At 41.5% G+C, this 15,478-nt stretch overlaps 1 protein-coding gene across 1 annotated transcript in view; it reads left to right on the top strand.

The window, feature by feature from the left end:
• Window positions 1-11,627, top strand: part of LOC106862736 (acyl-CoA synthetase short chain family member 1) — a 39,392-nt gene extending 27,765 nt beyond the window's left edge. The window contains exon 14 of the mRNA XM_088160996.1: window positions 80-11,627. Within this exon, the coding sequence (XP_088017122.1) occupies window positions 80-253 (174 nt within the window). The 3' untranslated portion in view covers window positions 254-11,627. The remainder of the gene's footprint in view (window positions 1-79) is intronic.
• Window positions 11,628-15,478: the final 3,851 nt, after the last annotated feature.

Below are 15,478 nucleotides of genomic sequence, written 5' to 3'. Positions count from 1 at the left end.
GGATAGTCCAGCCAGTTTTCCTTGTGGTTTCCAGCAGGACTCAAGTTCTATTAAAGATGCATCCTTCCCTTCTTTGCAGGTGGTAAAGCGCCTCCCCAAAACCCGATCAGGGAAGATCATGAGAAGGCTACTGAGGAAAGTAGTCACTGAACAATCAAGCAACATGGGAGATGTCACCACACTTGATGATCCAAGTGTTGTCAAGGAGATAATGGATGCTTACCAGAAATACAAGGAGAAGAGTTCCTCATAACAGGCAACTCTGGAATTTCTCTCCTTTGGGAACGTGGAAGGTCTCAACTAGGCAAACAGCATAGTTCTCTCTTGGTGTTTTTTTTTTTTTAATTGTTTCCTTCTAGGGGAACAAGATTTTCCACTCCACAACATTTTTTGAGATGGCATGGGGCTAGGAGCAGTCTGCAGTTTTCCACTGTCAGTGAACTCCTTTTCCTTGTGCTCAGGGCTGTTGTAGAGCAGCTGTTGGTGGTTTCCATGAGCTATGCTGAAATTTAACATGAGCAGAAGCAAGATGCAGATGTTAATATTCCTCTTTTTAATGTTACTGTACAGGGAAATGTTTTTTTTACAGTATTTTTGCTGTTTTAAAAGAAGCCCTGGAAAACACCTCTTCAATTTTTTCTTCAACTTGGATATCTGAGTCCAAGCACCTGTATTTCACTGCAACTGTGGTGCGTTTTCAGCAGTTCTGGATATTTTAGTAGGTGTTTCATATGCATTACTAGGGACATGAGAAGGACATGGGTAGTCTGATAATTCTTCTTGACTTCACCCATTATTCTCTTATTTCCTTTGGCTTTCCTCATGTGGATTTGTTCCTACCACCATGTGTCCTGAGACTTCCCAGAGATAGTGAGCTTGTAACCCTTCATGTCTCACCTAGGTAACCCAGCACCAGCACTTACAGCTGCAAAAAAGAGCCACAAAACCCACAACTGGACATCCTGCATGTCCTCAGTGCATTGCTGCCAAGCTGATTTACCAAAGAATTAAGTGCCATGTGGGTATCCACAGACTGCACAGTCCACTAAAAAAAGTGCCTCTTAGATGTCTTGTGGAAAGTGACAGCAGCATTCAAGACTAGCAACCTCGGAATAGCAGGGAAGAACAGCCTTTGTCTTTCCTATGCTTTCAGAATTGCAATTAATGTAGTCAGTTTTTTATTTCTGGATTCATTTTATAATGACCACATTCCAGTTGAAGCACTCCTTATATTTGGGCTGTACAGAAGAATTTGTAGGGCTTCCTGAATTTAATTGGAGCAACACTGCTTTTTCCAGGGGGACTATGTACTGGAAAGACAATTTGTGCACCTAACTGGAGGAAGGAAAGGCAGGAGGGAAATGCGTACTTGATCTGTAGGATTGGGAGAGGCATGGGGAGTTTTCTGGCCAGCAAAGATTCTGGTACCACAATGGGAAGCAGGCTGCTTGAAGTATATATGTTCTCAAAAACAGGTGTATTATCTTAGATCCTGGAGTTCCTCTAAGGATACCAGCTAAATTTTCTTTTTAAAAAAGTTATTTCAAGTGTCTCTAGGGACTGAATAGTACAGTAAGGAATACCATGCTTTTTAAAATATCCCATCCTTCAAGCATTTTTATGTAAGATAAATAGACACCCTGTGAACTTTCTGGGAAGCTGAAGATCAGAAGATTTGAAGGTTTGATAGAGTTGACAGGGTATTAATATTTTAGGAGATAGACACTGCTTTATTGCCACTGTAATAGAAAACAACCCAACCTGCTTCTTTAAGTAGTTTTCAAGTGGGAAGCAAACAAGAATTAACATTTTTGACAGAAAAAGTACACTCACTTGTTTCAACAAGTCATCTCCATGCAGTCTGAAACAACAGTGTGGAGGAAGAAAAATTACATTTGAACAAGATTACACACTTTCCTTTTAATCAAGAAAGCATTTCTTATATTGTGGACATAGAATTTCCTTATCTTTTTGACCTGAAATTTCCCTGTGTGTTGTCCCAGTGGTCACAGACTCATGGTTTAATTCATCTGAACTGTCTCACAAACACTGTCTGTGTGAGGAGCAGTGTGTTTTGGTGCATCCCTGTGCTCAGGGAAAATGAGAGGTGAGTGTACTTCCTCACCTGCATCCCTGTTGTCTCAACTTGCACGGGCTTAGGGACCATGGTTGCCAGGGAGGTTCCAGGCTGACCAGGAAGCTGCAGGAGCTCAGGAGCTCAAAAAAATCACAGCTGGGCCAGCTGTGGTGCAGACAGAAAGTTGTGGATGCCATCCCTGAAAATGTTGAACGCCAGGTTGGATGGGGCTCTGAGCAACCTGGTCTAGTAGAAGGTGTCCCTGCCCATGGAATGGTAGTTTAACTAGATGATCCTTGAGGTCTTTCCTGTACAAATCTCATTTCCACAGCTGAGCTGTGGTGCTTGGGATGTCCATCTGCTCAGAGGCCCCCTTGGGGTATTCCAAGAGAGTACAGAGTGCTCCTATGCTGCCCACATGGTGTTCTGCAGTGGATGCAGCTTGTGCTGGGCAGCCTCAGTCTCTCAATAAAACTCAGTCTCCCAGCATTGGCTCTTGGAGCAGACAGCCTGTGCCCAGCCCATTCAATGGCACCCTGAGTCTGGTAAAAACAGAGCTAGGCAGGGCTTGGAAAGAGCGCTTCTAATGAAAAGAAGGATATTGTGCTTTATTGAGTAGGCTACACAGAGAAAGCTTTAAATTGAAATTGAAATGTTACATACTCCTTCCAGAATTTAAAGTTTCCGTCCAGAGAAGTCCCCATTTCTTCTTTCTACGCACTATCTCTGCTAACAGCTGCAGTTGCCTCTTCACTGCAAGCTTGAGTTGAGCTTTGCATTTTCATCAACAACAGCACTGGTGTGTGGTGACAGTGCTTTCTATTTAATATGCAGCAGGCTTGTGGCTCAGGGAGGGATTCAGCCCACAGAATTGGCACTGTTTTCCTCAGTGCCTGAAATGCCAGAAAGGAGGGAGTTTCTGAAGTACCCCAAGCCTGCAAGGCTCTTAACCTGATCTTCAGTGGTCAGATACCAGTGGGATTGTGGGACAAACTTGGGAGCAATTACTTCATTTAGAAAAGCAGAGCTGTTAAATACTTCTAAACCTTTGTGTGTTCATAAGTGATATATGGGTTGTTTGTCAGATTGCCTTTGTAGCTTCATTAAAAGAGATGCAAAGTCAATTTTACCTGTTGCCATTTATTGCAAAGGACCAGTATGCTTTTGTTTCCCCACTCAGTTTTGCTGGTAAGACCTGGTCATGGTGCTTTTCCCCCTAAGTGGAGACACAAACCATAATTTTTCCAATTCTATAAAGGGAAGGCTCCACCTGTCTAGAAGTATGCTTTGTACAGTCTAATGTTAAGCCTTTAATTGAATTTTGTTTACTTGTAATTATGCTTTAAACACATTTCTTGTCCTTGACCAAAACCAGTGTCTTCAGTGATCTCTGTAGTCATCTTTTCAGTAAAGGAAATAAGTGTGATGGGTTGGCTTTCCATTGTAGGTGTCGGACCTTCTATTCTCTCGAGGATCTGGGACTTTCTCAGTTTTCTGAACTTTCAAAGGAAGGGAAAGGAGTTAGAGATCAGGATGAATTGTGATCCAAAATGCTGTTTTGCTTTGTTCCTTTTCTCTAAATGAGTTAATGTGAGAAAACTGCCAGTGCAAAAAATGGAAAAGTTGAAGAACATTTGGATGTCAATAAGTTTCATGTGTCCTGAGATCCTGCTGCTTTGCACTTTTTCCTGTAAGATGTAATGATACGTTGACTGGCGCTGTGCCCGAGACAGAGACACAGCATTCTGTAATCCATGTGACAAAAGCCTTTATTTCCTTCTGACTTCACCTTAAATATCCTGTTTAATGTTCCCGGGTAAGCACCTGTGATTGGCTCCAAGTTCAGGCTGCTCATCTCTCTGACCAATAGCTCTCTGCAGCTTGGGCTGGAACTCACTGGATCACATCCTTGTCTGTCTCCAATTCTGTCCTATCTCTGTTCTCTGGGGGCCTGTCTGTTAAGCCAGGCCGCTTCTCTTATCAGTGGTCAGATTCACTGCCCAGTACAAGCCAGCTTGCACTGCGACAATTCCCCGTTTCTTTTTTATTAATTTGAAGAAAAATTTTAAAACACAAATGTGCAGCTTGTTCTCTGTAATCTTACTTGCAAGGGCCCCTTTTTGCGTGCAAGAGGACAATGACAGCATAAATTCAATTGGAATGGGATTTTTTACTTAGCTTAATAAATTTGGCTTTTTTGGATGGTGATGAGTTCCACATACCAGATGCTGCAGTGCTTATGTTCAGGAGCGGTCGGGTGAATTTAGCACCTTTTGATTTCACATATAACAATTTAACTGCTTAACACAGAAATATAACTTAACTCTTTAACTATAAACCTTTAAACTTCTTTTAACATTATAACTTAATATAACATTCAGTTTTAGAACTGTGCAAAATTCCAACATAACAAAACAATTTCTAAACAGAAGAATACTTTGTAAACAAACAACTCTGTTATTTCAATCTCTATAACTCTGTGAGGTAGGAACAATTTTTGTCATTTACTTTCTCAGCCAATGATACATGAGCTCTTAAGGATGAACTGGGATTTTCATCCAGGTACCTTGCCTGCTTAACAGGCTGGCTGGGTTTCAAACTGCATCTTTTAGAAAAGTTGCAGTATTTACTGACACAATTCCTTCAAATTCAAATTTTTGTTATTAAATTTTATAAGCTTAGTATTCCAAATTATTGATGTGCTTGATGTAAATAGGTCTGGCCGCCCCACCTAAAAAAAATCACAAAATCCTCTGCGGCCTGGGCAGAATATTAACTTTTTCATGGCCCAAAGTAAGACTTTACAAATAAATTGTTCTCTCTCATGAGTAAAACGAAACAAACAAAATTATTATACATAAAAAAAAGCATAAAACCACCAAATTGAAACAATGAGAAGAGTCAAGTCTCAGTTGAGGGAAGGAGGAAAGTCATACACTAAAATTTCTCTCTTTTTTATGCTATAGAAAAGCAACTCTTGTTTCCCTGTAACACATAAAAAATATGTGGGGAATTAAATATTGTAACTGTAGATATAAGCAGAAGCATTGGTGTTAAAATAAACAAATGGTAAAATTGCTATAATCCCCTACATTTAAATAGTGAAAAAACCTCTGCTGCTCCCCAGGGAAGAAAAAAAAACCCTCTATTTTCAAAAACTATTTAAGCTTTTGTTTAAACTATTATAATCCTTAAAGTGTGCCTCATAAGTGGATATGGTCCTTAATAATTGTTATGGAAAAATCTGTTAGTCGAGAAACAAATTTTTACGTAGTAATCAGATCTCCATTCTCTCAGACAGCTAATCACTATAACAGCAAGGCCACGAAAAAACTCTTTCTTATGAAAAAAATCTCCAAAGACTGAAAAGACTCACAAATAAATAAGTAAAAGACTGTTTTAGAAATGGTAAACTAACTGATTTGTTTTCTGTGCTTTGTCAATGTAAAAAACATGAAGTGTATGGAAAGAAGAAGAGTAGTCCAAAGTTTTATTCTAAGCTTTCTTCTTCTTTTTTTCCCTTATAGTTTCTAATAAAAAAGTTTCTCTTTGTACCATTTAAAGCTAAGCCAGTTTTACCTTCCTCCTAATCCTATCTCACAACAAAAAAATTTCAAATTACCAAACCAAAAGCACTAGACTAAATTAGTGTTTCCACCTAATTTCAAACTAAAACCAAAGCACCCCCTCACTGGAACAAGGACCAAAAATGCTGGAGGAAAATCCCCCCATGACGTGTTACAAGATGGCTCCGGGTTCTCTCTCAGGAAAATCAGGAGCTCTCAGGGAGCAGTTCTAGCAGCAGATGAAAGCTCGGTGGCTCATCCAGCATTGACTTTCTCCCAATGGCAGAGCTCCATGGAATGGTCACGGCAGGTGAAGCAGCTGGGCTGGAGCCCCTCGGTGTCTTTTCTCCCCAGCACGTCTCAGCTCACAGACTCTTGTGCTGGGAGCAGGACCGCTCTGCTTCTGCCAGCACCATGTCCCTGCTCTTGGACAAACAGTTTTCTGCCAGGAGAGCCCTGCATACTGTTCAACACATCTTTCATAAAGGCTATCAAACCAACTCCAAACACTGCCTACAGCAACTTTCCACACAGGGCTGCAGAAATCCAGGACAACTGCAAGTGAGTGTTGGAAGGGTTTTGTCCTTCTCCTGCCAGCAGAATTCTCCATGATCTGATGCAGTTTTGTTCAGATGTAACATGAAAGCTGAGATTTTTTTATTGAAGTGTTTGACGATGAGTAGCAAGCCTTGGGAGCATGAGGTACAGGGCTGACATGCAAAAGCATGATGATCCCCTCCAAAGTGACCAGTTTAATTGTCCATTTTATTACTTCTCTGTTTATTCCATACTAATAAGCAAACTCAAGCTTTTCTTGGAGGCAAAACAGGCATGGGATATACTACGGTGCCTCACAGGCTCAGCAGGGCTGGCACTGACAAAGCAGGCAATCTGCTTCATTGTGAGCCACTGCGGAGCTACATCCCAACGTGGGTTTAAGTAGCATGGTATTATTATCGTATGACTCCTTTCCTGCATGAGCTACAAAAAGTAGGTCCCAAATGATCTTCTTGCCAAGCATGCAGTAAAGAACTGATCCTGCTATCCTAATGAAGCTAATGCCTATAATGTGGAGCCTTCCAGAAGGCAGCTCTACAGAAGCCCTTATAGGCCAGTGTCCCTTCATGCCAACAGTAAAGCTATTCATTGGGTAAATCAAATGGGGCCTAAGCAAACTCCAAAAACCCCTTTGCCTCTGAATTGTAGAAAAGCTGTAGTCCAAGATCTCCTCTAGAGACAGGCAGCACAGAGCCAAGGGCTCCTGGGACTTTTGGGAAATGCTGATGCACATTCAAGCCTTTTAGGGGACTGGTGCATAAGGACTGCACCTCCACAGCTTCTGGTGGTTGTCAACTGGAGTGTTCCACAGGCACCAAGAGCTCTCGAGGCACTCAGTGTTCTCTTGTATCAGAGAGGCAGAGACACAGTTGAGGAGAGTCCAAGTCAGGGCTCAGCCTTACCTAAAGGAGCAATGGATGCTTCCAGCGCATTCACAGATGTGGCATGAACTCCGGGGTCCTTTGTGTTCAGGTTCTTTGTTATTCCTTCAACCAAAAGGACAATCACCTGGGTTTTACACAGGCCAGGGGTTTTACACACAGAAGCACAAATGGGACAGGAACTGCTCTGGAATGCATCTCGAGCTGCTTTATTATTATTTTTTTCTCCCAGGCATCAGTTTTATTACAAGGTTGAGACGGACAGCAGGAAGATGCCAGCAGCTCAGCCAGCAACATCCTCAGCAGCAGCCAGAGAACATGATGTTACAATGCACTTTAAAAGTTTTTTAACCAATCACAAAAGCAAAAACATATGGACAGTAATTCTATCCAACCACTATAAGTACACGTACCTTTGGTTGAAACAATGCTTGCTTATTTTGAATACAATACCTACTTGTAAGCCTTAAAATACAATGCACAGAGCTCCATTATTAAGCTTAGACCTTCCTAATATCTTGCTAGATATACTTTTCTGCAGCTTAGAGAGTTATGCTAGCCAAGTGTTAATACACAGACCATTGTTCTATTTGTCCTTGCTTTCTACATGTCATATAACTTTTATGCTGACATACCTTATGCTTTCCACTTAGCTTTAATTGCAGTTTGCTGTCTCTGAGGCCTGCTTTTTTGCAGCTTTTCCAAAACCCTCTGATTTTAAGGATTCCCACACCTTCAACCGAAAGGATAATCACCAGGTTCAAAGCATCTTTCAGGATGGCTATGATTTCTACCAGCACATTCAGCGCCTTCTGTTTCACTTTCTTGTGGTTGTCAATAATTCTCCAGACAATCATAAAGTTGATATGGACTCAGAGGAAGCTGTAGAGGCTGCCAGAGTTTGTTGCACTCCATGAACCCCTTGCCTTCTTACCCTGCAGTGTTTCAGACTCAGAAGAAGTGTAGAGGCTTACCAGGGCTTCTCACTGGTTTAAGCCATCTTTTAGGATGCCTATGATCTCAGCCAGCACGTCCAGCACCTTCTGCTTTATTTTTTTATGAGTACCACAAAATCTCGCGACAAAAATAATGTTGATATGGACTCAGAGGAAGGCGTAGAGGCTGCTCAGGGCTGGTTGCTTACTCTGAAGCTCATCTTTCTCTAGCTTGTTGATGCAGAGTCAGATGAAGCTGCAGAGTGTGTATATGAGATGCATGCTGCAGAGCATGTTATACTCAATGAAGTCCTTGCCTTCTTCTGAGTTGTTGAAAGGGAATCAAAAGTTATAGATCAGGTAAAAGGGACAAAGTGAGTGAGGAGAACCTTTTAAATCAACCCATCTAATGGGTGGCCGCTACACAGCGGCCCAGCTCCCACCTTACCTCTCTGTGAGGCTGAGCCATGGTGTGCCTTCACCTTGCCCTCCTGTGTTCGTTTGAAAGGAAAACCAGTGAGAGACTCCAAGTCAGTAATACAATTTAATAGGAAAAAAAGAGAAAAAATAAAATACATGTAATAATACAAAAGAAAAACCACCAACAGAGTCAGAATGCAACCTGACACCCTGTCAGTCAGGGTGTTGGTAGCAGTCTGATTAAATGGTGGCTGCAGTCCTCTTGGATGACAGATATGATTCAGTTGAAGCAGTGCTCCTGTAGAAGGGTGCAGTTTTCCTCCGAAGGTCCAGCGATGATGTGGAAAAGGTCCAACTTCCCTCTGGGATCCAGTGGAAAGGACTGCCTTCGTGTTCCAAACCCCAGATTTTTATCTAGGTAGGAAAGGCTTGGCTCCTGCCCCTGGCTGGGGCATCTCCCAATGGGATGATGTAATCTTATCAGTCATACAATAGGACTTAATGGCCCATTAACAGAATATATCTTCTGGAGGAAGGATGGGTTGTGAAAAAATAACGATGATCATCCCCCCTGATTTTATCAGATGGCACATCAGCAGAGGACATCTCCCACAGAGATAAGGATCACCACCCCTCCCACATTTCAACAGATGGTGATAGAATACACATTTTTGCATTTTACCCCAGGACACCTCCTCCCTGGCAGTGACCCTGGGGGCAGTGCTGCTCAGCTGCCTCTGCCAGGACTCCTGGTCCAAGGTCCCCTGAGCCAGCCAGGAGCCCAGACCTCCATTCCCAAGGCTGGAGTTTTGCATATCAGCTGTGCATCCAGGCAGGGGAGCTGAGCTGCCTGGATGGGGAGGCTGCTCAGGTCCCTCCCTGCACAAGCCCTCCTTGCACTTTTTGTCTGGGTTAGTGTTTTATGCTCAGAAGCTGTGGAGACTGTTCAGGGTTTGTTGCACTCCATGAACCCCTTGCACTCCTCATCTTGGTTGTGGATTTGGACTTTTAAGCTTATGGTGTGTTCAGGCACCTCAAAGTATGGTGTATGGTTGAGCTGTCTCTCAGAGATATAATTTAAGTTGCTTTTAACATTTAATATTTTCTTTGAGCTCCTTGCCTCACACAGTAATATTTGAGGAAGCAAGTTTGGTGCTTCAGAAATTCCTTAATTCAGTCAGTTTGACAATAGGGGAACAAAGATTTAGGATATGTCATCTCACTTTTATTCATTATGCAGAAAAATAGAGGAGCACTGCTTGTGAGCTGTGTGTCTAACCTAAATGAACTTGCCACCAAGACCTTAGAAAAAGTGGGGAGAGATGGAATCAGTAGCACAAGGTTCTGCATTGTGATTCACCCACAGGCCTGAGGTCTCTGTTTTGATTTATTGAGTTCTTCTAGGAAGCTGGGAATTTCAGAGGATTCATTTCAGTTTGATGAAACCAGTAGAAGAGTGACAAGTTCAGTTCCTGTCTACTGAAACATCACCAGGGCCTGGAGCTGTTCAACTGCAGCTGTGCTTGATTTTCTTTCTTCAGAAAGTCATTTTGTAAGACCTTTTTGCACTCAGTGAATGACTGCTACTGGCCTCCTCTGTGCCAAGATTGGCCCCAGCTTGTTTTCCATGCTCCAACCAGCACTCCAAGGCAGAAGGTGAATCTTGCACATTCAGGGCTCCCCCAGGCTGCAGGCATATTGCTTTGTCACGGTCATTCCAGCTGCAGTGGTTTTGCTGCAAGTGAGAAAGGGGTGGTTCTACATAGCTGTCACGGTTTTGATTTGTCAATTTAAATATACTTATTTTTTGTTGTGAGACAGAACTAGGAGCAGAAACAAGGCAGGCTTAAAACTTAAGAGTGTATAAAAAGAAATTTATTATCTAAACAATCAAAGGAAAAAAATAAATTCAGAATAAGATTTTCAGACCACTTTTTCCTTCCTTTTTTTAACTTTTATAACAACAAAACAAACTTACAACAACTACTTTGGTCAGTTTGCAGCTCAAACAGTTTTGTTTAGTTTACTTTTGGAGAGAGACGTTTTCTTTTGTTAGGTTATAGGGATTTTTTTACAAGAAGGAAGAAAACAGTCTTCTCGTGGTTTTATTTTCACGATTTGTATCTTCCCAGAACTTGTAATCATGGCACTCATCCCAACTCCGCAGCCTTCCCAAAGCTGCGCATATGGGACCATGTCTGATTCTTGGGGTATTACTTTTAAGAATGAAATGTTTTAAAGCAAAGATTAATTTTATTTTTTTTCTCTCTGTTTATGCTTTATTCTCAGAAAACCGAGATCTCTTTGGTTTTTTTAGGGCAAAGATTTTCAACACAGGTGCTTTTTAGTTAAATGACTTATCAAATGGAACATCTCCAACCCCCCATGTCTTTCTCCATGGTTTATAGAATATTGAGTATGTGATAAATGTGATTCATGCTAATTAAGTTGTAACTATATTAACAAAATTGTATTTAGATCAATAGAAGACAATTGTTACAGAGTGAGGGGGGGGGGAGATGGGTGAGACAGGACAAAAGACATCTTCCAGATGTTGGGAGTCGAAGAAGGAGGTTGGAAGAAAGTCAGATAAGAATAGAAGAAGGACGTAAGTCTGATAAGCAGCATCTAGAAATACAGCTTCGACCTTGAAATGGGCAAAAATGGAATGATTCCAAGCATGGGACTTAATTAGAGTCATGTTATGGAAAACATCTGCTCAGTCACACAGGGCGCCTGCGCTACCTGCAGGTCACACCTCTGTCACTGATGAAGATGATGAGCCTTCACCGGAAATAAGACCCTCAAAAGGATGAGAGACCCCCTAACCCATTAGTAGAGCATGCGCCGTGCAGTATAGTTACGTAAATTTTAGGAATAGAAACTAGGAGGAGCTTTCTAGAAACTTCTGTAACCTACAGTATATAAGTGGGATTGTTAGCCTGGATGCTTTGATACGTGAGGAATGGCGAACCACTCCCCGTATCCCCGGTCGGAGGGGGCCCCCTCCCCGGTCGGTTTTGCTTATGCTTTATACGAACCTCAATTATACTAAATTACTTACTGCCAAATTTTGTATATTCTCAAATATATGCACTTTGATTGTTTCATCTCCAATACTTTAATTGTCATCTCCAATACTTTGATTGTATTCATTTTGTTACTATTAAAAACTTACTATTAAATTTAATCTTGTTGCTTGATAAATTGGAAAAAATAGAACATCATTCATAACAATTTGGTGCCGAAACCCGGGAACTCCAGTCCAAGTGAAGAATGGCTAGTTTTGGGAAGGAGCTCCCCACCAATTGTTAAGGTGGTCCCAAGGCTAGACCAGGCTCTCTTGGAAAAGGAGTTCCAAATTAAAATAAAGCATAAGCAAAAGAAGCTAGCTACAAGGAGGCGCGCCAGAAGAAGAAGGCTCCCGTGAGAACGCCGGCAGAAAGGGAAAGGTGCCCGTAAAACGTCTTGTGCACAAGAACCCTGTGCAAAAATGGGCTGTGTGAGTACCATGGGGTTGGGTAAAGAGGGCGGCTGTGTGCTTGTGAGTGAGTGAGGAATGTCTGAAAGGGGAGAGCGAGTGAATACCCCGGGAGGGACTGGGAGGGAAAGTCCCAGCCCGAGAACTCACGAGAAAAGTCTTTGAGAAGGGAGCTGATGCTCGGAGAAGTGATTTAAGAAGGGAGTAAATGAACCAGGTTCAACTATCTGTTGGGAGGATAATAGATGGAAGTTTCAGTACGTGATTAAGAAGGATTGTGGAGAGTGGCCAGAAAGAGAGGTTGGCGAGAGAATAAAAGGAAAAGAAGGAATTAGGTGGGAAACAAGTGGTTGGCAAAAGAAGTGAGATAGTGTATATTAAGCGAAGGAGTTGAACCGCAGAACGAATGAGAGAGAGCGAGGGAAATGTTGCCGCCAGAGATGGGTCAGAGGAAAAGTAAAATCTCCGACCCAGGGGTTGTGAAGTGTGAAAAAAATTCACAAGAACCCAGTGTGCCTGGGAACTGAGAGGAGGTTTCCAAGAAAGGGGAGCGAGATTCCTCAGGACAGCCCCCTGGGGATAGTGTTACAATACTAAAGTACAAGGGAATCCCAAAGAGAAAAAGTAAGCAGAAAATTACACAGTACTGTATGTTTGAGTGGACAAAAGAAAAGATTTGTGCAAATAATTTGTACTGGCCAGAGTTTAAATCATTTGAGGATTAGATTTGTCAGGTTTTAAATCTATATATGAGTTCAAAACAACGTTTTAATTAGGAAGAAAGTGAATATGCTGCTTTGTGGCTTCCAAAAAGTGTGTGGGGGGTAAATTTATAGTTCAAAAGCAAGAAAAAGAAGGTTATTCGTTATACCCTTTGCAAACTAAAGGACGGGCAGCAAGAAGGGACTGGCTAAAGCCATGGGACTCGTTAAATCACCTCCCACCCCCATACAGACAGCCTGTCCAATCTGTCTAGCCCTTGGTCCCCGATGCACCCCCTATTCAGGACGAGCCAGTAGCACACAGAACTAGAGGCAGAAGGGAACAAGAGGAAGAAAGTGACAAAGAGGGCGAGGAAGCAGGAAAGGAAGATAGATTATACCCTCTTAGAGAGGTTCCAATGGCAAATCTGGCCCCAGGACAGGGACCTATTGGTTACATGAGTGTTCCCCTGAATACTAGGGACGTTAGGAAGTTTAAGAAAGAGATGGGCAGGATGCCAGAAGATCATATTGAGGTAGCAAAGAAACTAGATCAGTTATTAGGACTGAATATTTACACCTGAGTGGAATTGCAGTCTATTTTAGAAATCTTGTTTACAGTGGAAGAGAGAAATGATTAGATAGTCAGGAATACAGGCTTAGAATAGAGATCATTAGAAGCCAAACCAAAGAGATCAGAAATGGCCTATGGCAGATCCAAATTGTAATAATCAGGAGGTAGAACATAGGCAAAATATAAGAGATTTCAGGTAAATGATTATCCAAGGTATTCAGGAAGCAATGCCCAGAGGACAAAATATAGGGAAATCTCTGAGTGAGCACCAGGGGAAAGATGAATGCCTGGCAGAATGGTTAAAGAGACTAAAAAAAAGGATTTGCAGTTATACTCAAGCATAGACCCCGATACACCAGCAGGGCAGGTCCTTTTGAAAACACAATTTGTAGCTAAGTCTTAGGGGGGGACATCAGGAAAAAATTAGAAAAATTGGAAGATTAGCAGGATAGGAGCTTCAGGAGTTGTTAAAGGAAGCACAAGAAGCGTATGTTCGGAGAGATGAGGAAAAGAAAATTAAAGCCAGGACTCCAATGACAGCAATCCAAGAAATACAAACAGCCACAAACACAAAGAATTTATCAGGAAAGAATAAAAAGAAGAAAGAAAAATCAGGTCCTGCTTCTGAGGACACAAGGCCTATGTGCTTTTCTTGTCACAAAAAAAGGACATACACACACCAAAAAAAAAAAAAGCCCCAACAGCAAAAAAAATATTATTTCAAGAAAACTAAGGGGGGGTCAGGAGCTCATTTATTTAATATGAACCAAAATACCAGAAGACCCCTTGATAAAGCTGAAAGTAGATTCTCAAAATGAAGAAATCATATTTTTAGTAGACACAAGGACTTTGTTTTAGTTTAAGGTAAATTTAGAAAGAAACTTTTGAATAGAATTTTTCTGGGAAACAAATTTAAGCAATCTTTTTTTAATTAGTTAAAGAAAAAAAATATTTCCTCAGAGAGAAGTGGGAAAAATAACTATTTATTTAACAGGCAAAACACTTTTCAGTATAAAAATGAACAATATTAAACAACAAAACTTCTTATTGTTTCAGAAAGATGACAGATTCAAAAGAAGGTTTTTTTGTAAGTTGCAGCTTAACTTACTTAGTCTGGTATCAGTTCCTTCAGTGCTGGGAAATGCCTTGGCCCAGGCCAGGCTAGGTGAGCTACAGTGTGAGCTTCCAGTGCTTTCTTGGGTTTTCAGTCCAGAGCAAAATTGAATAATTCAAGAAAATAGAAGAAAAAAAAAAAAAAAAAGAAGAAAAACACACTCCAGGGAATTTTTTACTTTAATTGGTTAAGAAGAAAAAAAAGAAACACCAAAAAAACAAACAAAAAAAAAACCTAACCAAAAAGCAAAAGAGAGTTCTCTCCCGCTGTCCACTGCAGACAACTAGGTCTGTGAGAGGAATGCGGGGGAGTCAGTGTAGTTTCTGATAACTAATTCTGCACTTTTTCTCTCCTCTTTCACTCCTGGAATCAGTCTTAAAGCTGCAGAATTCAATATTCAACACCAACTGAACAGACTATTTAAGGATACAAGCATCATAAAATAAAAAGAAACAATTTGGCTGATAATGAAGCGGGGGGGGGGGGGGGGCCCTGGGAGAAAACGGCAGTGTGAGTGTGGCTTTTCGGGAAGCAAAAGCACAGGGTGGGGCAACATGCTTTTCCTTGGCAGAAGTGGAAGCTGTGAAGAAGCTGGGGGTAACCCTGAAAAAAGGATAAATTCTTCTGCCCAATAGTAAAAGAGCGGTGCCAGGACTTTTGGCCCAACAGATCCCAGACAGCTCACATGGGGGGATTCACTGGGGCACGAGAGCACTTTGTGACCATTTGGTAAAATTTTATTAAAAAACAAATTACTCAAATTGTAATAAATCGAATAAAGCTAAGGAGGGTACTGGGTGCCAAAAGCTACAGTCCATATAGAGTTAGCATAGAACCACTGTACTTTGGGACCAAGGGAGAATGTGATTTTTGTATGTGCAGTGAAAAAAATATTATTTTACTGCTGTTTGAAATACCAGTTTAAAGTTGTTTTAAAAGGTGCATTATCAAAGTCTGGACATCCTGAATTAGCTGCCAGCTGCAACCTCATTGAACCTGAAGGCGGAACAGCGCTGATGAGAAAGAATCAGACACCTCGTTGATCAATGAAAACAGCCCAGGAGGATTGAAAAATTTCTCCAAAAGCCTCCAACAGTCAACATTAACTGATTTATTTGAAGAACTACAACGCCAGAAAAAAAGACTGGTAACACCTGTTATTAAGAGGGTC

The sequence above is a fragment of the Sturnus vulgaris genome, chromosome 3 (assembly GCF_052056855.1).
Source record: "Sturnus vulgaris isolate bStuVul1 chromosome 3, bStuVul1.hap1, whole genome shotgun sequence".
Classification (NCBI taxonomy): Eukaryota; Metazoa; Chordata; class Aves; order Passeriformes; family Sturnidae; genus Sturnus; species Sturnus vulgaris.
Note: the sequence above shows the minus strand (reverse complement) of the source record. Positions and strands in the feature narration are given on the sequence as shown.